Consider the following 22,716-nt stretch of genomic DNA (forward strand, 5'->3'; position numbering starts at 1 on the left):
TCTAGGTTGCAAAGAAAGTGGAAGATGTGTGGAAGTTTATATTTTTTAAAATTTTTTTCACAGTTATTACATATGCATCTAGATTGCAAAAAAAAAGGGAGATGTGTAGAAGTTTTTATTTTTTAAATTTTTTTCCCAATTATACTTTAGAGAAATTCTGTTTTTTTATATATTTTTTTAATTAGTTGTTCACAACATTACAAAGCTCTTGACATATCATATTTCATACATTACATTGAAGTGGGTTATGAACTCCCAATTTTACCCCAAATGCAGATTGCAGAATCACGTCGGTTACACATCCACAATTTTACATAATGCCCTATTAGTAATTGTTATATTCTGCTACCTTTCCTATCCCCTACTATCCCCCCTCTGTTTTGTTTTTAATATATACATATATATTTTATTTATAGATGGACCTTTATTTATTTACTTACTTATTTGTTTATTTATTTATTTGCAGTGCTGAGAATTGAACCCAGTGCCGTACACATGCTAGGCAAGCATTCTGCCACTGAACCACAACCCCAGCCAGATAACTGATTTTTAAAAGATTGAGCCAGAAAGTATATTTTAAATTTTAGTTCTTATATGTTTATATGGGCTACCACCCTAATTAATTCTATGATTAATTATATAATTTAGCTGGGAGTCATGGCACATACCCGTTATCCCAGTGACTCCAGAGGCTGAGGCAGGAGGTCTTCCTCTACCCCTCAAAATCACTTTTTTCCCTCTTATATACAAGACAGACATATGTTCCTTTGGAACTATTAGAAGTGGTAGTGAAAAGTGGATCCATTTTTTTTATTTATAAATTTCCTCTTCTTCTTCTTTTTTTTTTTTTTTTTTGCTTCAGGGATTAAACCTAGGGGCACTTAACTACTGAGCCACATCTCCAGCCTGTTTTTTTAAATTTTGAGACAGGGTCTTGCTAAGTTGCTCAGGGCCCAAGTTGCTGAGGCTGGCTTTGAACTTGCAATCTTCCATCTCAGCCTCCCAAGGCACTGGGATTATAGTCATGTACCATTATGCCCGGCTCATTTTTAAGTTTCTAATGATTCACAACCTCCTACCTCTGGGTCCTCAGCATCAATCTGATTTAGGTGAATGTCTCCTGTTGTGAGCCACTGGAAAACAACATCCTGGATTTAAAAAATAAACACAGAATTAGATACCTGGTTATTTGGAAAAGCTAAGGGTCAGAGAGTTAAGTCAATCAAGAAAAAAGGAAAAAGACTAAACCAATGATTCAGAAAAGTAACCAGACTTCTATTGGTGATATCATATGAAAACTTAAAGGTTTTCTTCTCCTAATGCAACCTTTATTGTCAGAAATTCATCATTTACCTTAGGACACTCTAATACTTAACCGTAAGCCAAAATTTATTAAAACTTGTTCACAATCCTGAAAAAACCTTTTAATACAATGGCAGTCTGATCTTAAAAAGTATGGCTACTAGCCAGGCACAGTGGCACACGCCTGTAATCTCAGCAGCTTGGGAGGATGGTGAATTCAAAGCCAGCCTTACCAAAAGCGAGGTGCTAAGCAACTCACCCTGTCTCTAAATAAAATACAAAATAGGACTGGGGATGTGGCTCAGTGGTCAAGTGCCCCTGAGTTCAATACCCAGTACCAAAAAAAAAAAAAAAAAAAAAAAAAAGTATAGCTACTAAAAAGCAAAATATCTAAGAGCAAGGTACTATGCCAACATGTGTGTAATCCTAGCCACCCAGGAAGCTGAGGCCGAAGGAGCACAAGTTCAAAGTTAGCCTAGGCAAATTAAATTAACAATAAAGGGCTGGGGATGTTGCTCAGTGATAGAGCACCCAGGTTCAATCCCCCGTACTACAGGGAAATAAAAAAGAACATCTAGCTCTCCAAGACTACATCTAGAGGCACTAGAACTTCATGAGGATTCTACATAAATAAGACCTTAATAAGACTCTCAATACAACCCATCTAAAATGGAAGGAGTCAATTTCACTAATGCGTATAACTTCCTGTGACAAGTAAGCCACTGGAATCCCACAATGTACAGCTCTGTGAAGGTATCTGCTTCCCACTCTGGTGTCCTTTACACTATTCTAACAGAATAACTGCAACGTCTTTACTTCATTGCCCTCATCAGTCAGTGCTGTACATAAAGTTCCTAACATCCATGCACACTCTCAGCCCCTCCTCTCCATTCTCCCTTCACTCCTTGATTCAGTCTATTCTTTTTACCTGGTTGACTTCACCAGCCTCTTAACTGGCTCTGGCTGCCCCTTTCTCATTCCACACAAATGACAGAGGGATCTGACTATGCCCAAGGCTGCTGCAAACCCTAAAGGGGTCCCCATAGCTTCTGGCATAAAGTTCAAGTTCTGGGGCTTTACACTTAAGGTCCTTATTAAGCTTGCTCCTCTCAGGGTCGGCTCTCATCCCTACTTGGCATGCTTAGAAATATATTTCTGGACTAATCTGTATGTCATTCTTTTTCTTCATGTGCTATAAACTTTTTCTAAGCAAGGGACTATGCCTGAAACTCTGTATTCTAGTACCACCATATAATGGATTCTGAAGAGATGGTTTTAAATCAGTAAAGGTGCTTACCAACATTAATACATCAATTTGATGACAGGGAAAAGCTCACCATGATTTTGCTGTTTTCTTCTTTATCCAAATACTGGTCACTGAACATGTGACATGAGCCAAGCACTGCCAGCTTCCCGCCTTGGTTCTACTAATGACAAAGCACTGTCAGATACTCAGATCCCAAAACACTGCATGTATCCTAGTCCCTCAACATTTACCACCAGAATCATGTCAGCAACTATCTTACATACTAAAAAGTGTCAATTCACATTAGGATTTTAACAGTCTATCACTATCCACTGTGATGACAACTACAACTTACTTGGCCTCTCATTTTAGACATACCTATATTTTCCCACTTAATTTTAACAAAAAGTAATATAAATTGGTTTGCCAGCCTTTTCCCAATGTTATCATATAAATGAAGATCATAATTTTTTTAAATGCTGGGGATAGAATCCAAAGCCTTACACATGCTATGTAAGCATTCTACCACTGAACTATTCTCTCAGACCAATAACAATTTTAAAGGGGGAGAAAAGGCAAACCCAAACATATTCTATCAGAATTTCAAAGACATTTATAAGTACAAAAAAAAAAAAAAATAGAGTTTAAGATTCAAACAGAAAACTAAACTATCAATATGAAAAGTTCACAAAAAGAAATATCGACTGGTTCATAAGAAAAAACTTCAGTATTAGTCAAAGTACTTTTACCTATCAGATTAATAAATATAAAAAAGACTATAAAGTGTTGGTCAGGTTTAGTGAAATGAGTTCTTTCACACATTGCTGCTCAAACTGTCACACACTGCTGCAACAACTGTCAACATAAGCAACAAAACAAACTGAAATACACAAAAAAGTCTACCTGCAATGTTATATCCATAACTATATCTAATTATGTCACAAATAATTAGAAATAAATCCAAATGAAACATTAAGGTAAAGGAGACAGGAGTGGTGGCACACACCTATAATCCTAGTTACTCAGGAGGCTGAGGCAGGAGGATCACAAGGACAACCTTGGCAACTTAACTAGACCTTGTTTGAAATTTTTAAAAATTGTTTAAAAAGGCTGGGTATGTATCTCAGTGGTGGATCACTTGCCTAGTACGCAAGAAGCCCTGGATTCAATCCCCCAAATTGTCAAAACAAGAAAAAACAAAACAACAACAAAAAAAGAAATCAAATAATCATAGTTTGCAGTATTAAACCAGAGGCCTCTTAAAATACTATCTCATTTTCATTTGTATGTATAAACTGACAGTTTATATAAACTATTTCCACATCTCAAAAATAACACTTTAGTTTTAAAATAATATTTCAGCTATTTGGAAGAGAAAACTACCATAATAGCCACATGAATTTTGTTTAAATCTTTCACAGCATAGACATTTATTTACTTCCTAAGAAAAATGAGAGCTTTAAATAAGAAGAGGAAAGATAAAACTAGATCTCACAAAGAAAAACTAGGAATGTGTAGACCAAGGGATATTTAAGTCTCTTGAAAAAACAGAAAGGTCAGCTGATGAATTTCATGTCTTATGGACAGATGAAGGTAAATTCAGCAAAATGTGAATTAAAAGGCAGTGGGAAAATGACAGCATAACATAGAGACCTCTGGACCACTGTTGCCACACTCCATGGGGTCTCCAAATGAGAACTGGACAACTAGTCTTCTGATATGTTCTCCTGGGATAAACCAAAACAAAAGCAGCATAATTCTAGCCAATTTTGTGTAGTTAACTCCCCTTTTTCCTGAATGGATTCTCAGTACTCTGAGAGTGAAGACACAGAATAATAGGACAAAGTTAGTTGAGAGTTATAAACAGATACCCTCACACTATTGTGGAAAAGCTTTAGACTTAGAATAAGGGGTAGGTTTAGGATTTGACACCAATGATTATACGAAGACCTACTGCTTCCCATGAATAAAATGTGGATACCTAAAAACTACTTCATTGGATTGACATAAAGATCAGTGAGAAAATATGTGAAACTCATATACAAAATGACAAGAAGTTTTTAGTATTTCAATAATAAAAATAACATACACACCCATATTTAACAAAAGTTGTACCTTTGAGTGATAAAAAGCCAGAATGGGTCTGTTAAGTGGGAAGCAGACAGAGCCTGTGGACAGAACAGCCACTGCTGGTTTCATGACACTCAAGGTGGCACCAAAAGGATAGACAAAGGTGAGAGCTCTGTAAGAAATTAGAGGAACACATGCAAATGCTTATGAAATATATTTTTAAAATCTGAAAATAAACTTAAGTGTTTCTTGAGCAAAACTGATTCACCATCAAATACAATTTTTTTCCTAAGCTTGGGTTAGTTAACTCAAAAACTGGGACAACTATAGTTACAAGTTTAATGCGGTATCTTAGCAAATATGAATGTGAACTAACAGAAAAGTACAAATGATTATAACCGGAAAAAGTAAAGTAGCCCCAATGGAGCAGGAAGCAACCAGGGGCCTCATCTAAGAATGACCTAGAGTTTCACATGAGCCTGTTCTGCATAATGTCTTAAAAATATATATTCTATTCTTCCTCAGATTTGGCTACTACAATCTCTAAGAATGTCTATCATGGGAGGGCATGTCACCAGGTGAATGCTTACATGAATTGGGGGGTATATATGTATTTCACACTGGACACTGCTACAAAGACTTGCCTTGGAGTCCCTTCTACTCTCCACTAACACAGACTTAAGAGCATCTAGCTTGATGCAGATGCACACATCTATAATCCCAGCAACTCTGGAGGCTGAGGTAGGAGGATCATAAATTCAAAGTGAGCCTCAGCAACTTAGTGAGACTGGTCTCAAAATAAAAAATATAAAAGACTAGGAAAACAGCTCAGTGGTAAAGTACCTTGGATTCAATCCCCAGGTGACCAAGGGCAAAGTACTTCTAGAAACTATGGGGTACAGATCCTGAGGTAAGGCTAACCCATATAGGAAGGGGTTTTACTGAAAGTTGGAGCTCTGCAAACGTAGCTGTATGAAGGAAGTGATCTCAGAATGGAGACAAACAGTGATCTTAAATTCAGAGCATAAATTAGAGACTGCTGGGTAGGGAAAATCATGGAGAAAGCATCCAAGAGGAATCAAGATTTTAATTTTCCTATTCCTTTGGACCATGAGAAACCTCTTCCTACCTTAACTTTAAAATTATTTCCTGCCAGGGTTAGTTTTCCCCAACCCTTCAGTAAAGTCTTGTCTATGCTTATGACTTCCATGGTCACGCCATGGGAGAGAAGCCAATACCTGCCCACATTCTCCGTTCTCCTCCATCTGCCCCTAGCATAGCCGCATCCCACTAAGTAGGAACTACAGCCCTGAGTTCTAGGCCAGGAGCAGAAGGAAATCACCAGCTGACCATGGAATAACATTTAAGAGGAAGAAATAGTCACATGAATATCAGTGTGAATTCTACCACCATCCCCACCATTTCCCCCAAATTCACTCAAAGGAGATAAGCTGACTGTATGTTTTCTATGAATTTTGTTACTGATTTTTTACCATTAAAAAAATTTTTTTTCTCATCATTTGTAAGAACTCTGCGTACTGCAAATATTTTTCTCAGTTACGTATTCACTTTCAGGAATATTACCCCATAAAAGATGAACTTTACATAAAAAGTTACAAAAATCTAGGAATTAAACTAAATGTGGACAGTCAGAATGACAGTTATCAAGAATACAAACAACCATAAATTTTGGCAAGGATGTGGGAAAAAAGGCACACTCATTCATTGCTGGTGGGACTGCAAATTGGTGCAACCAATCTGGAAAGCAGTATGGAGATTCCTGAGAAAACTTGGAATGGAACCGCCATTTGATTCAGCTATCTCCCACTCCTCTGTCTAGACCCAATGGACTTAAAATCAGTATACTATAGTAATTCAGCCACATCAATGTTTATAGCAGCTCAATTCACAATAGCTAAACTGTGGAAGCAACCTAGATGCCCTTCAATAGATGAATGGATAACAAAACTGTGGTATATATATACAATGGAATATCACTCAGCATTAAACAATAAAATTATAGCATTTGCAGGTAAATGGATGGAGCTGGAGAATATCAGGCTAAGTGAAGTAAGTCAATCCCAAAAATCCAAAGGTCAAATATTCTAAGCGGATGTTGATCCATAACGCAGGGGGGAACATGGGAAAAATAAAGGAATTTTGATGGAGCAAAGGAGAAAGAGGGGAGGGGAGAGGGTATGGGGGTAGAAAAGATGGTGGAATGAGATGAACATCATTACCCTAAGTACATGTATGACTGCACATATGGTGCAATGCTACATCAAGTGTACAACCACAGAAATGTAAAGTTGTGCTCCTTTTGTATACAATGAATCAAAATGCATTCTGCTGTCATATATACCTAATTAAAATAAATGAAAAAAATAATGTAGAACTAGTGAATTAAAAACAAATAATATGGATTAGAATCAAACTCCAAATATATATGCGAGGTTTAAATTATATATATAGTAAGTAATATTTCAAATTATTGGAGATGGATGGCATAATTTCAGCTACTTGGAGAAACATATCCATTTTTATATCATATCCTAAAATATATCCAGATGGATTAAAAATGTATTCAAAAACAAGACCACAAAAGTACAAAAAAATATGTGAATATTTCATAATCTTAGGATAGGAAAAACCTACTCCCATGTGCTAATAATCAAAGAAATGCAAACTAAAAAAGAAAAAAGAGATACCATTTTTACTAGAATACTCCATGCTGGCAAGAGAGGAAAAGGGGACATGTTCATAGGAACTGTAAGTGCTGCCAACTGCCTGAAGGCAACTGGGCAATGTATCACAGTTGACAATGTGTCAATAAGATGACTTTTGACTCAGAAATTACAATACTACCTTATTAAAATACTAGCAAAAGTGCACAAAAACTATACCAAGATATTCACATGTGCTTTTTATTTGTAACATATAAAAACTTGTTTATAACCATATGGAGCAGAGGTCAACTGCTGCATTCTCCCTTGAATGTGTGTTCCTTGCTTTATCCCAAAAGCTTCTCACTGTCAAGTTGGTTGGCACCCTCCCCTGGATGTGTATTTCTTACTTTATTCACAAAGACGTCTCTCTTTTGAGATAGCCTACATTCTCTCCTAAAGGTGCATTTGCTTTCCTAAATAAATCTGTCTCAGACAAAAAAAAAAAAAAAAAGGATAGGTTCTGGAGCAAATGCCTAGGTTTAACCAAAGTTCTAACACTCAGGTAAATTTGGGCAATTACCTCTTTGTATTTCATCTCTAACTTTCTGTGGTTGTTGTGAATATTAAATGAAGTAATATATATCTATTACACAGTAAGTGCTCAAATAAATGTTAGGTAGTATTATTAAGGCAAAATATTAGCCAGGCACAGTGGTAGAGACCTATAATTACAGCAACTTGGGAGGTTGAGGCAGGAGGATTACATGTTTGAGACCAGCCTCAGCAACTTACTGAGACCCTGTTTCAAAATAAAAACTAAAGGGGCTGGGGTTGTGGCTCAGTGGTAGAGCGCTTACCTAGCCTGTGTTAGGCACTGGGTTCGATTCTCAGCACCACAAAAATAATTAATAAAGGGCCACCAACAACCAATAAAATATCTTAAAAAAGCTAGCCATAGCAACTTAGTGAGGCCCTAAGCCACTTAAGTGAGACTCTATCAAACAATTTTAAAAGGGGCTGAGGATTTAGCTTAGTGGTTAAGTACCCCTGGGTTTAATCCCTAGTACCCTCCCCCAATCAAAAAAAAAGAGAGAGAGAGACAGATTATCTTCAGGGAAAGGGCATGGATTTAAAACGCAGAACTTTTACTTTCTGCCTTTCTCTTTTTTTTTTCTGTACTGGGTTTTGAACCCAGGGGCACTTAATCACTGGCCACATCCCAAGCTCTCTTTTTTGAGACACGTTCTCACTAAATTCTTAGGGCTTCAGTAAGTTGCTGAGGCTAACCTTGAATTTGCAATCCTCATGCCTCAGCCTCCTGAGATGCAGAGATTACAGGGGTACCGCACTGCCTGGCTACTTTTTTCCTTTTGAACTGTTTAAACTGTTTTTATTTATTAATTGGTGAGAATTACTTTTGCAATTGGGAAACTCTTTTCACTTTCCAAAGGAAAATCCTTTGAAATGATAAATCCATCCTCCTCAAATGGCTTGAGAAACACACTCACTGGGCATTGTTTCCACTGCTCTCATCATCAATGATTCCAGGTACGGGTTTTCCTGCAGCTCGGCTAATTTCCCTTGAAGAAAAAAAATGAAAACCTAGTAAATAAAGACAGTGGAGAATCTCATATTGCATTCATTAATAGGAAATGTGAACCAGATGTGAGGATTTTGTACACTTTGTGACACATTTTTTTTGAGCCAATAAAATTTTTTTACAGATAAAATATGGATTTATGAATAGTAAAATACAGCATTCAGAATAAAAAAACTGTGCAACTCAAAGTAAGGGAAAAGTAATTTTAAAATGTCCTAAAAATTCAGATATTGCATGAAAAAGCAACAAGACTTGGTTAAAATGATACAAAGCTCAGTCTCTGACCATAATGAAATAAATAAGAAATCCGAAAAAACAGAATAAAATTCAAAGTATCCAAAAACACACAGAAATTAATTAACACATTAATAAGTAACAGTGGATTAAAGAAGAAATCACAAGGGAAATTAGAAAATAATTTGAACGAAAATGAAAATATGAAATAATTCAAGTTATTCAGAGCATATTCTTTAACTACTACAGAATTAAAAATCAACACCAGGAAGATATCTGAAATACTTCCAAATATTTGGAAACGCACACACTTCTGGAGACAGCATATTGTTGGGACTAATTTTTTTAATGCGATCTGCCAGTCTATCTTTTGATTGACGAGTTTAGGCCATTTATATTTGATATTATTATTAAAAAATCATTTTTATTCCCTGTCATTTTGTTTCCAGTTTTTAATTTGAATTGTTTCTCCTTTGACTATTCTTTTAGTGTAGTTCCTCACTTTTTTTTTCATTTCTGAAAGAAATATTTTGAGTATGTTTTGTAGTGCAGGCTTTTCAGCTGTGCTTTTAACTTTTGTTTATCATGTAAGATTTTTATTTCACTGTCAATTTTGAAGCTTAATTTTCCTGGGTATAGTATTCTTGGCTGGTATGCATTTTCTTTCAGAGCTTAGTGTGTATTATCCAAGACCACCTAGCTTTGGGGTTCTGAGTTGAGAAATCAGCTGAGATCCAGATTGGTTTCCCTCTAAATGTGATCTGACGTTTTTCTCTAGCAGCCTTTAAAATTCTATCCTTATTCTATATGTCAGGTATTTTCATAATAATGTGCTTTGGTGTGGGTCTGTTTTACTTTTGTATATTTGAGGTCCTATGGGCTTCTTGTATTTGATTTTCCATTTCATTCTTTAAGTTTGGGAAATTTTCTGATATTGCATTTCATTGAAAAGATTGTACATTTCTTTGGTTTGTATCTCCAAGCCTTCATCTATTCTACCACTGAGCCACAACCCCAGCCCAGTCAACTTTATTTTCAAGATTACATATTTTGCCTTCATTGCCTGAAACTCTTTGTCTTCCAAGTGATCTAATCTGTTGGGGATGCTTTCCATTGAATTTTTTATTTGTTTTACTGATTCCTTCATTTTGAGGATTTGTTTGATTTCTTTTCAGAATCTATCTCTTTATTGAAATGATCTTTCACAACCTGTATTTTCTCTGATTTCACTCCCCTTACAGCACCCTTTACCTTGCAGAGAAGTTTAACTATGTATATCCTAAACTCCTTCTCTGACATTTCTTCCATTGTGGTGTCGATGGATTCTGTTATTGGAATACCTTGGTTTGTTTGGGTAATTTTTTCCTTGCTTTTTCATATTGTTTGTGTATCAAACCATCTAACGGTGGGGATCTGAGGCAGTAAGTCTCTACCCTGTGGATTTAGTGTCCCTGAAGGTTTCTAGTACCTCATCAGTGAGGGGGAGACAAAACAACAACCAACGCAAACAATATACAGCATTAAACCAAACAATTCCTGCTATGACGTCTACAATGTTAATTGTCACATTAAATAGAAATTATATGGTAGTTATTGCCTAAAATAAAGACAGTAAGTTTGTAAAAGGGTTTTTACAGTTTCAAATAGTAGACAGGGAGAAAAAATAAGTGATATAGAATATAGAATGTGATGATTATGAGGGAGGAAGAAAGAAGATAGAAGAAAAAACATTAAAGGAAGAACGAAAAGACAACAATAGGGATTGACTGTTAGCAGAAGAAAGAATTGAGTGAAACAGACGAGAGAAAAAAATATATTTAAAAAATTAAAAATAAAAGAGTACAAAACAAAACTGAAACATACTAATCCTATCCTCAAAAAAACCATGAAAAATATGCTTCAAAAATGCTAGGGGGCTGGGATTATGGCTTAGCGGTAGAGTGCTCACATAGCACGTGCGAGGCACTGGATTCAATCTTCAGCCCCACATAAAAATAAATAAATAAAATAAAGGTATTGTGCCCAACTATAACAAAAAAATTACAAAAAAAAGCTAGGAATGAGAAAAAAACATGAATATGTATAAATGTTCATGAACCATTAAGGTAACAATTAAACAGAGAGAAAAAAAAAACAAAAAAAAAAAAATCCTGACGGAAAGTGAAAGAATTGTTTCCTTGGAGTTCAAAAGATTCTCAGCTTCTCTTTTCAGCAGCATTAGGTTGGGTAATCTGGAGCATGATGCTTCACCCTCAAGGTAGACTGTTGAAGTGAAAGAGGTAATCTGGAGGCAGAGATTAGGCTTACGTATGCTCCAGGATCTTCGAGGAATGCCAATTGTTTTGGATTTTTTAAATCAGAGCAACTCCAGGGCCTACCAATTGCCAGTCTACCATGGAAGACTGCACCCCAGGGATCACCCTGTGTTCCACTCATTTGCCAAGTCTAGTCCATTGCTTCTCTGCTTTCTTGGCTTCACACCACAAAGCAGCCAAGAAAGCAACCTTCTCTATTCCACCATCTTGAAACCTCTCCGGGACACAATTTTTTAAAAATTAAAGTATACCTACACAACCACACCTTTTTCAGGAAGCTTGCAAAAGTTAAGATTAAAATATTAGGATCAGTTCTTTTTCTTGAGTCCTGAGGAAAGAGTGCATCTCCCTAGACCCACATTCTAGACTATCCTCAGGGTCAATAGAGTGAGTACCTAGCATATGATATGTTCAGGTGTGGAATGAATAATTTTGAATGTGAGCAAAAGCTCACAGGGACATTGGATGTTGCCCCTCATGCATTCATTTCCTGCTTTCTAAAAGCTCCTAATCTGTTTTAGATAGCTGAGGAAAAAACTGACCCAGGCCAGATCAAACAGATTCAACCTCATGACTATTCTTGGTGATAATGCTCAGACCAAATAATGCTTTCTTGCCCTAGACAGCATGCAGAACCTGTTTAAAAAAAAAAAAAAAAAAATCAGCCCACACATATAGAACTTCTAGGTTAGGGTTAGGGTTAGGGATAGGGATAGGGATAGGCAAGGCCCTGGGTTCGATCCTCAGCACCACATAAAAATAAATAAATAAAATAAAGGTATTGTGTTCAACTACAACAAAAAATAAATACTAAAAACAAATTTTTTAAAAAACATGTAAATATAAATGCACACAGGATAATAATATAGGGATAATACACTCCCTATAAAAGATTTCCAGCTTATCTTTGAGCATAATGAACTGCAAAGCCAAAAGAATTGAAAAGAAATGAAATTAGAGCCCTGTTGACATGAATCTTTCAGTCAATCCTTAACCAAACCTGCCTTATTTCTGGGCTTTTTCAGCTACATGAGTTAACAATCTTTTTGTTTAATCCCATTTGGACAGGGTTTTTCTGTTAATTGTAACTGAAAGTATCCTAACTCACAAAAAGAACTAAGGTTGCAAAAGATGGAGGAATATAATTCAATGAATAAGTAGTAGTAATAAAATAAAATAAATCAGAATAAATTAGAATAAAACAAAAAGCCAAGAAAGAGAGATGGGGCAATGAAAATAGGTGAGAAGAGATAAGAGTCATCTATCTTGGCTTCTCAACATGCTTACCTGTTCAACACTCCATTGGAAACTAGAGCTTCCTTAGGATGGAAATACTTGTAATATACATTTTTAACCACAGCATCTTGTAGGAAAGAGAGAAAAAGATGCATTTAAGATTAGAAATAAGTTTGATGTTATAGACTCATACAAATTTTGACCTGAAAGAACCTAGAACTCTGTTGCAATCCCTTGAATTTTATCAGTGGAAGGAGCCTAGGTAGGCCTAGAAAGCTGACTGCTGGTGAGCCCAGAATGCTGAACATATGACTTCAGCCCAGACCTTTTTCCACTGGACCAGTGGGCCTAGAGGACCCCACTACAAACAATAAATAGAAAATCATTGCCTCTATTAAGGATGAAATTAATAATAATCACCATTATTAACCATGATTCCATATTCTTCTAGTAGAAAATTAATGTTGGTGTCAAATCTGGTTTCTCCACCTTCTCCTAGCATCACAAGGATATCTCCACCATTGTCAAGGTACTTCTTCAGGACCTCAAACTACACAAAGAAAAAAAATCAATCTTTGAGTACACATACTCAAGAAGTCTTTTGACTTCTGACCAAAACATTTTTTTTTTTTAAGAGAGAGTCAGAGAGAGAGAGACAGAATTTTAATATTTATTTTTTCTTAGTTCTCGGCGGACACAACATCTTCGTTTGTATGTGGTGCTGAGGATTGAACCCGGGCCGCACGCACGGTAGGTGAGTGCGCTACCGCTTGAGCCACATCCCCAGCCCTGACCAAAACATTTTTACTACAAGTAAAACTTTACTAAAAAATAAACACTTCAAACCTTTTATAAAACATGTAAATATAGGGGCTGGGGTTGTGGCTCAGCGGTAGAACAAAATTGCCTAGCATGTGCAAGGCCCTGGGTTCGATCCTCAGCACCGCATAAAAATAAATAAATAAAATAAAAGTATTGTATTCAACTACAACAAAAAATAAATACTAAAAACAAATTTAAAAAAAAACATGTAAATATAAATGCACACAGGATAATAATATAGGGATAATATACTCCTTATAAAAGATTTCCAGGCTTATCTTTGAACATAATGCTTCAAAACACTCAAACTGAATTGTCATTTTCAAAATTGACCATTAGGACAACAAAGCAAAAGTGTAAAACTATTAATTAAAAGAAATTCACAGATCTCCATTTAGTGCATCCCTAGTCTCCAACTACTAGATACAAGTTACACCTACTCTCCCAACAACTAAAAATGTCCCTAGACACTGCCAAATGTCCCATTAGAAGGAAAGAAGGAAAACTATCCCAGCTGAGAACCATAAATCTAGATCATACCTTCCCTTCACTGCCTGCCAAGAATATCAGGCTGAAGCCATTTCACACCTCATCAGGGAGGAATTTTGTTCAAGGTCATCAACTGACCAAACCACAGTGAGAAATTCAAGTTGTTGGCTTATCTCCTGGGAAGCTCTCTCACTCTCAAAAAGCTGAAGAGGCAAAAAAAACTGAAGTCGATCTTGCTGACCCATCCTGAGGAAACCTGGCAAGGGGAGGGTATCTAATCCAATAGTCTGAGACAGAGTCTTGCTAAGTTGCTGAGGCTGGCTTCAAACTTGCAATCCTCCTCTCTGGGCCTCCCAAGTTGCTGGGGTTACAAAAATAAAGCTGGGCTCCCCAACGTGCCCAGCTTTATTTTTTTCTTTTGAGAAAGGGTCTTATTAAGTTACTGAGGGCCTCAACCTTGCAATCCTACTGTTTCAGCCTCCTAAGTTCTGGGATTACGGGCATGTACCACCATACCTGGCAGAGACCAATAGCTTTTAATTTTCTTCACTAAATAGTCCACCAGGAAAGAACCTGGGCACTGTGGTGCTCACCTGTTATCCCAGCTATTTCAGAGGCTGAGGCAGGAGGAATGGAAGCTCAAGGCCATGCTCCTGTCTCAAAAACAAAAAGGGGTACAAATGTAACACAGTGGTAGAGCACCCTGGGTTCAATTCCCAATATCACAAAAGAAAAAAATATATAAATATGCACTCTAATATGCGTATATCTATATACATGTTTTGTTTTCTATATGCTCAGAACATAGTTTTTGCTTGGGGAACCATACTGGGACTTGGAACCTATGACTGTGTGGTTCTAGAATTTGTCTATGGTATCTAAGTGCAGTGGGAAAACAGTTGGTATCGGTATCTTTTGTGTCCTACTTGCTGACTGGCATTTTGAAAAAGATAAATGAAAGACTTGGTATGTAAATAATGAGTTCCACGATGCAATGTGGAAGCAAATGTGGGATATTTTATATAATTGACATTGTATGATCCAGGCTGATGGCTCTCAGCAGAGGCATTAAAACCATTTAGCAGGTACTTTGAATTGTCCTAACAGTGCTCAGACCAGTACTCCTCATAGTGAAGAACTAACCCACAACATTTGAATGTCACATGGATTTAAGGAAAAACAACAACAACAAAACATAAACTGATCCTAGAATCTAACTCCAATTTATATATAAACAAAAAATATTTTTATAAACCAAATTCTCAGGTATACAACTATCATGTAAATTAAGGAAAGAAGTTTACTTTATTTTTCTCAGCAATTTACCAAGAATTAGACAATATTTTGGCAAATTACATCACAAGTGGCAATGTGGCTCATGATCTGAATTACCAATACAACACACCTGCATCAGCTCAGTTTTGTACCTGTCCTATTCATGGTGATTCTATGTATTTGTTTAGCTATTATTTAAAATGTCAAATATAAAGAAGTGTTCTAGTGGACACATGCCCAAACACTCACAAACTGAAATAAGCATTCTTCTAGTGTATACATGCTGAAACATTTACAATACAAAGCACATATATTCTTTCATAAATCATCTTCCTTTAATTTCTTTTTATTATAGTTAGGCTACTGTATTGACTTATTTTAAATAGTAGTGGGTTATATTATCTATGCATTTCAATTTAGGATAGTATTTATAATCAGGATACAATGGTGAATCCTGTTTTGTTTTTTTTTTGGTATGGGGATTGAACAAAACAACCCTGTGCGTGTGAGGCAGGCACTCTACCAACTGAGATATATCCCCAGCCCTATGGATGTTGTTCTGACACGTTGGAAAATACTCAGCTGTCATGTGGTTACCTGGTGGTGGCCAAATACTATCACCAAGTGAGTTAGGGTAGTTGAGGTGGGAAATGGGGAAGACTCTTTAGCCTGGTTTCTAGCCTGACCAGACATAGATGTCTGTCCTGATACAAAAGCTTCTGAAGGACAATATCGAGGAAGTGTCACCCAATTACGCATTATTAGTTCTAGGAGGCCAGCAATGATCAGTAAAGAATTGATCCTTTCTCTTGAGGAAGATCCCTGCCACCACAGGGATCAGCCCTCCAGAAGAATAAAAACAGGGGATGTTGGTTCTCAGAAATCAAAGGCTCTTCTCTTCCTTTCCACCCCTCCTCACTCTAGCTCCAAACAAAAGGTATGGTGCCAGCAATGGTCTGGCAAGAGGACATTTTATTAGGCTAAAGTTCCAAAGAACTGTATTTTCGTGGATTTGTCTCTGTGTCTTCTATTCTGTACCATTGGTCTACATTTCTGTTTTGGTACCAATATCATGCCATGTTTGTTACTATAGCTCTGTAGTATAGTTTAAGGTCTGGTATAGTGATGCCTCCTGCTTTACTCTTCTTGTTAATGATTGCTTTAGCTATTCTGGGTCTCATTTTTCCAAATGAATTTCATGATTGCTTTATCTATTTCTATGAAGAATGCCAGTGGGATTTTAATAGGAATTGCATTAAAACTGTACAGAGCTTTTGGTAGTATGGCCATTTTGACAATATTAATTCTGCCTATCCAGGAGTATGGAAGGTCTTTCCATCTTCTAAGGTCTTCTTTAATTTCTTTCTTTACTATTCTGTAATTTTCATTGTAGAGGTCTTTCACCTCTTTTGTTAGATTGATTCCCAAGTTTTTTTCTTTCTTTTTTTTTTTTTTAAGAGAGAGTGAGAGAGGAAAGAGAGAGAGAGAGAGAGAGAGAGAGAGAGAGAGAGAATTTTTAATATTTATTTTTTAGTTCTTGGCGGACACAACATCTTTGTTGGTATGTGGTGCTGAGGATCGAACCCGGGCCGCACGCATGCCAGGCGAGCGCGCTACCGCTTGAGCCACATCCCCAGCCCTCTTTCTTTCTTTTTTTTTTTTTTTTGAGGTTATTGTGAATGGGGTAGTTTTCCTAATTTCTCTTTCAGTAGATTCATCCTGATACATAGGAATGCATTTGATTTATGGGTATTGATTTTATATCCTATTACTTTGCTGTATTCACTTATTAGTTCTAGAAGTTTTCTAATGGGATTTTTTGGATCTTCTAAATATAGAATCATGTCATCAGCAAATAGTGATAGTTTGAGTTCTTCTTTTCCTATTCGTATCCCTTTAATTTCTTTCTCCTGTCTAATTATTCTGGCTAGAGTTTCAAGGACGATGTTGAATATAAGTGGTGAAAGAGGGCATGCCTGACTTGTTCCAGTTTTTAAAGGGAATGCTTTCAATTTTTCTCCAATTAGAATGATATTGTACAACCAGAAGAATAAGAAATTATACTCCATTTATGTAAATGGGTGAAAAATGCATTCTACTGTACTGTATGACTAATCAGAACAACAACAAAAAAGTCAAGGCAAGGCAAAAAAAAATAAAATTAAGTTAACATCTAAAAAAAAAGTTCCAAAGAACTAAATCTGCCTCTCGAGGATTCATGTCTTTTGGAAGCCTGAAGTAAGGCATGGCTTGGTGTCTGTCCCCACTTGGAAAAAGGCCCACTCACCAGGCTCTGATCCTCCCTCTGGACAGCATGCTTTCCTGAGACTGCCTCCTTTGAGGCAAGGACCTCTGGTTTCCTTAGCTACAGAAGGGAGGTGGCCCAACAAGTTATAAAGTATTCCTTCTTTGCAGGCTTTTGCCCTCTGTGATATATTTCCCTCAAGGTCTCAGTGGGTAGAGGCAGCTGGTTGCCTCCAATCTCAACAATAATTCCTATTCCTTCTCTCAATTAACCTGATCAGTTATGTCTCCATGCTTCCAAAAGACATGAATCTTTGAGAGGCAGACTTAGTTCTTAGAAACTTTTTTTTTTTTAAGACATTAACCTATTTTTATTTATTTATTCTTTTCCTTGCCTTGACTATTTTTGTTGTTCTAATTAGATGTACATTACAGTAGAATGCACTTTGACACATCTACATAAATGGAGTATAATTTCTTGTTCTTCTGGTTATACAACGTCATTCTAAACGGAGAAAAATTGAAAGCCCTCTAAAAAAACAGTATTCTTATAAAAACTTGAGAAAATGGGTATTCTAGAAATGTACCCTTGCAAATCTCCTCCCACTGGCCCCACACAGAGTAACAGCAGGAGACCCCAGCCAGCCTCCACAGGAAAAGCCCTGCCTTGCCTCAACTTCCCTACTCCCCACACCCTCCACAAGCATCAGGGCACTTCCTACAAGTCTCTGTTAGAAAGGTACTTTATGTGTTCTGGGTTTTTAAATTTTTATTAATTGTGGTAAAATACAACTAAATTTAACATCTTAACCATTTTTAAATGTTAAACACACTACCACTGTCATGTTACCAATCTCCAGACTCTTTTCAACTCTCAAAACTAAAACTTTAGAGCTAGGAATATAGCTCAGTTGGTAGAGTGTTTGCCTTGTATACACAAGGCCCTGGGTTCAATCCCCAGCACCACCAAAAAAACCTGAAACTCTATACCTATTAACAATTCTTCATTTCTTCCAGGCCTGCAACCACCAGTAATTTCTGGCTCTATGAATTCAACTACTCATGTAAGTGAAATCACATGATATATTTGGGTTTTTTTTAATATTTATTTTTAAATTTTAGGTGGACAAAATATCTTTATTTTACACTTAGGTGGTGCTAAGGATCGAACCCAGTGCCTCATGCATGCTAGACGAGTACTCTACCGCTGAGATACAACCCCAGCCCCTGTCTTTTTTTTTTTTTTGCACTGGCCATTGAACCCAAGGGTGCTTTACTACTGAGCTACATCCCCAGTTCTTTTTTTAATTTTTTATTTTGAGATAGGATCTCGGTAAGTTGTGAGGGCCTTACCAAATTGCTGAGGCTGGCCTCAAACTTGTGATCCTCCTGCCTCAGCCTCCTTAGTCTTAGGGGTTATAGGCAAGTGCCACAGCACCTGGCCAGTATTTGTCCTTTTATGACTACCTTAGTTCTCTTGCCATAATGGCCTTAAAGTTCATCATGTTGTAGCATTTGTCAGAATTTCTCCCCACCCCTTTTTTTGGTACTAGGGATAAAAGCCAGGCCCTTGCACATACATAATACCACAAAGCTATGCTCCAACTCCTTTGTAAGGTTGAATAATATTTCCAGCAGATATATACCACATTTTGCTTATCTATTCATCTATAAACAGACACTTGGGCTATTTCCATCTTTTAGCTATGGTGAAAAGTGCTGCTATGAACATGAGTGTACAAATTACTCTTTGAGCTTTTGCTTTCAATTTTTTTTGGATGCATATCCAGAAATGAGATTGTGGAACTCAATTTTCTCAATTTTGAACATTCAAAAATCTCATTTTGGAACTGCCATACTGTTTTTCATTAATAGTTTCACCATTTTATATTGCTACCAACAGTATAAAAGGGTTCCAATTTTTTCATATCCTCATCAACACAATATTTAGCGTGGGTTTTATATTTATCATTTTTTATCTAGTCCATACAACAGAATTGAGAAAGTTTAACTTTAAATGAAGTTTTACTATTTTCAAACAAAAATATGGCAAAGTAGTATGACTAATATTCGATTAGCCCTCTCTATGTGTTTGGCACTTTACATGGATTATCTCAGTTATCACCACAATTTCGTGATGAAGTCAAAGATGAAGTGACCACCTTCAGGCAACACAGTTAAGTGGAGAAGCAGGATGTAAGTCCAGGGTTTCAGAGCCCATTCTTCCTAACACCACGACATTTCTTCTTTATGGATACTTCTTACCTCAGCTGCAGTAAATTTTTCCCTTGGCCCAGCTGTAATCCATAGTTTCACTCCAATTAGCTTCTCAGATGTGATTTCATCTTTTAAACTGGAAACATGATTTTAAAAGTAAACGTTAGGTCCATAATTTAAACCAACTTATGAACTACTTTGGCATCTTGGCTGTATGGAACCAAGGCCACAGAGGTCAAGAGATGCAGGAGCTTAGAGGTACATAGAGCAGCCTCCCTCCTAAAGTGAAAATCCCCTCCTCAGCCTGCCAGAGTCATGCAGCCTCTAAAATACTTCCAATAAGCAAATGTGTTCAAATTAAACAATGCTAAGACATGAAGAAGTCCTCCAGCCAGGGGTGGTAGCACTGTAATCCCAGCAAATACCAAGGCTAAGGCAGAAGGAATGCAAGTCTATAAGTCCCAGGCCAGCCTTGCCAACTTAACAAGGTCATGTCTCACAATAAAAAATTTAAAAGAGGTGAGGATGCAAAAAAAACTCAGTGATAGCGTGCCCTGGCTTCAATTCACAGGACTGCACACACACATACACATGTACACACACATACACATGTACACACACATACATACACACACACACACACACACAAAAAAAAGTCTTCCAACTACTAATTCAGTCATCTCTTATCTCTTCTATTAGTTTATATGACCGTTTAATACATTCATACTCATGAAGAATACATACACATGTTTATTGCAGAACAATTCACAACAGCTAAACTGTACAACCAACCCAGATGCCCTTCAATAAATGAATGGATAAAGAAAATGTGGTATAGGGGCTGGGATTGTGGCTCAGCAGCAAAGCACTCTCCTAACACACGCAGGACCTGGGTTCGATCCTCAGCACCACATAAAAATAAAGCATTGTGTTGTGTCCATCTACACCTAAAAAATAAATGTTAAAAAAAAAAAGAAAATGTGGTACATATGCACAATGAAATATTATTCAGCATTAAAAGAGAATAACATCACAGCATTTGCGGGTAAATGGATAGAGTTGGAGAATATTATGCTAAGTGAAGTAAGCCAACCCCAAAAAACCAAATGCCAAATGTTTTCTCTGATATAAGGAGGCTGATTAATAATGGGGTTGTGGGGAAGCACGGGAGGAATAGACGAACGAACTCTAGATAGGGCAAAGAGAAGGGAGGAAAAGGGAGGAAAAGGGAGGGGGAATGGGGGTAGGAAAGACGGTGGAATGAGATGGACATCATTTCCCTAAGTACATGTATGAAAACATGAATGGCATGACTCTGTGTACAACCAGATATATGAAAAATTGAGTTCTATATGTGTAATATGAATTATAATGCATTCTGCTGTCATATATAACAAATTAGAATTAAAAAATACATACACAAATACACACACATAAAGACAGAGATGTTCTCATTTAATTCCCATTTTTCCTTTCCCTAAACTGAAGTATCAATTCAAGTTAAAATATGGAGAAAGGCTTCAACATCTCTCACTCTCTCTCTCTTTTTTTTTTTTTGGCAGTGCTGGGTATTGAACCCAGGCCTCACTCATAAGCCCTTTATCACTGAGCTACATCCTAAACTAAACTTTTTTTTCCCCCCAGTGCCAGGGATCAAACCCAGGACCTCACACATGCCAGGAAAGCATTCTACCACCACTGAGCCACATCCCTAACCTTCAACATCTTATTATATGTATATAATAAGAAAATTTTGTTTTCGATTTTTAGGACAACTTAATAATATGGTAATTGGCAATTTTTTGAAAGATGTTTTAATAATAATTCATTTACTTTTGAATATATATGTATATATTCAAAATATACATATATATTTTGAGGGGAGGGATACTAAGGATTGAACCCTGAGGTACTTTACCACTGAGCTACATGCCCAGTTCTTTTTATTTTTTATTTATTTTTTTTAAGGCAGGGTCTCCTAAGTTGGTTAGAGGATCAAACTTGTGATCCTCGTGCCTCAGCCTCCTTAACCACTGGGATTATAGGCATGCCCCACCATGCCCAATCTTTTGAACAATCTTTAAATTGAGTTCTTTACACCTAACCAATCTATCTTTCATAAGAAAATCAAGACTTTTCAGTTTCACCAGTAGACTAACATTGCTTAGAAGCAAAAATAATGCACACAAGATTCAACTCACTTCTGAATCTTCCAATTACACCGAAGTCTTTTCTGCATGGATTTATAGCCATTGTTGGTGGTAAACACCTCCTTTTTGTATGCATTGAAAAGAATGGTGCTCCGAACCTCCTTATCCATGGTTGCCTTATGGGAAAAAGACATCAGAAAAACAATAAACAATATTACAAAGAAAGACTCCAAAAGAAATAAATAATTGCCTTTCAGCTCTCTCTTACCCTTTCTCCTCTCTCTCTTTTTTTTTTTTTTGGCAGTGTTGGGGATTGAACCCAGGGCCTCACACATGCTAGACAAGTGCTCCAACAGTAAGCTACATCCCTAGCCTTTAATTTCTAATTTATCAAAGAAAGGTTTACAACTTCAACCTATCTAGGACACTCTTACAATTCTCAAAAGTTGAGAGTGAAATATAGAATTACAGCTACAGAAACCAAAGGCCAAACCAAACCCAGCTTATTCCTGGCTTTTGCTTCCATGTTCTTACTCTGGCCCTCCAACAAGCCTACTTCCATCACTTTGCCCACCATGACCCTGCTCTTGTGGGCCTGAGACCACATTTCCAAATTGTTTTGTCACTGCTAACTGCTACTAGGGTGGAATATAGCCTTCTAAATATCTCTCCCTCTCTCTCTCCATATGTACATATATTTTTTAACAATTTTATTTTACTAAATATGATCTGATCATACACACTATTATCCAACACAATTTTTCCAATTAACTTTGTATATTTGACATCCTTCCATGTCAATACATATAGACGTACCACATTCTGCTAAATAGCTATACAAATTCCATTT

General features: G+C 36.7%; 1 protein-coding gene across 3 annotated transcripts in view; it reads right to left on the reverse strand.

Annotated features, from left to right (window-relative positions):
- Nucleotides 1-22,716, reverse strand: part of IFT52 (intraflagellar transport 52) — a 39,699-nt gene that overhangs the window by 15,125 nt on the left and 1,858 nt on the right. For 2 of the 3 annotated variants that reach the window (XR_014021758.1, XM_081292712.1), the window contains exons 2-9: nt 21,918-22,042; nt 19,765-19,852; nt 13,090-13,219; nt 12,721-12,796; nt 8,793-8,864; nt 4,664-4,790; nt 2,640-2,726; nt 1,080-1,148 (exon numbers count right to left, since the gene is read on the reverse strand). Coding sequence is in view for 2 of the 3 variants with exons in the window: in XM_081292712.1 (XP_081148838.1) it covers nt 1,080-1,148; nt 2,640-2,726; nt 4,664-4,790; nt 8,793-8,864; nt 12,721-12,796; nt 13,090-13,219; nt 19,765-19,852; nt 21,918-22,042 (774 nt within the window). In the remaining variant the exon portion in view is untranslated. Of the gene's footprint in view, nt 1-1,079; nt 1,149-2,639; nt 2,730-4,663; nt 4,791-8,792; nt 8,865-12,720; nt 12,797-13,089; nt 13,220-19,764; nt 19,853-21,917; nt 22,043-22,716 lie in introns of those variants that run through there. The other variant, XM_081292713.1, reaches the window with a different exon arrangement.

Source organism: Spermophilus citellus, assembly GCF_964194105.1.
Source record: "Spermophilus citellus genome assembly, chromosome: 4".
In the NCBI taxonomy this organism is placed as follows: domain Eukaryota; kingdom Metazoa; phylum Chordata; class Mammalia; order Rodentia; family Sciuridae; genus Spermophilus; species Spermophilus citellus.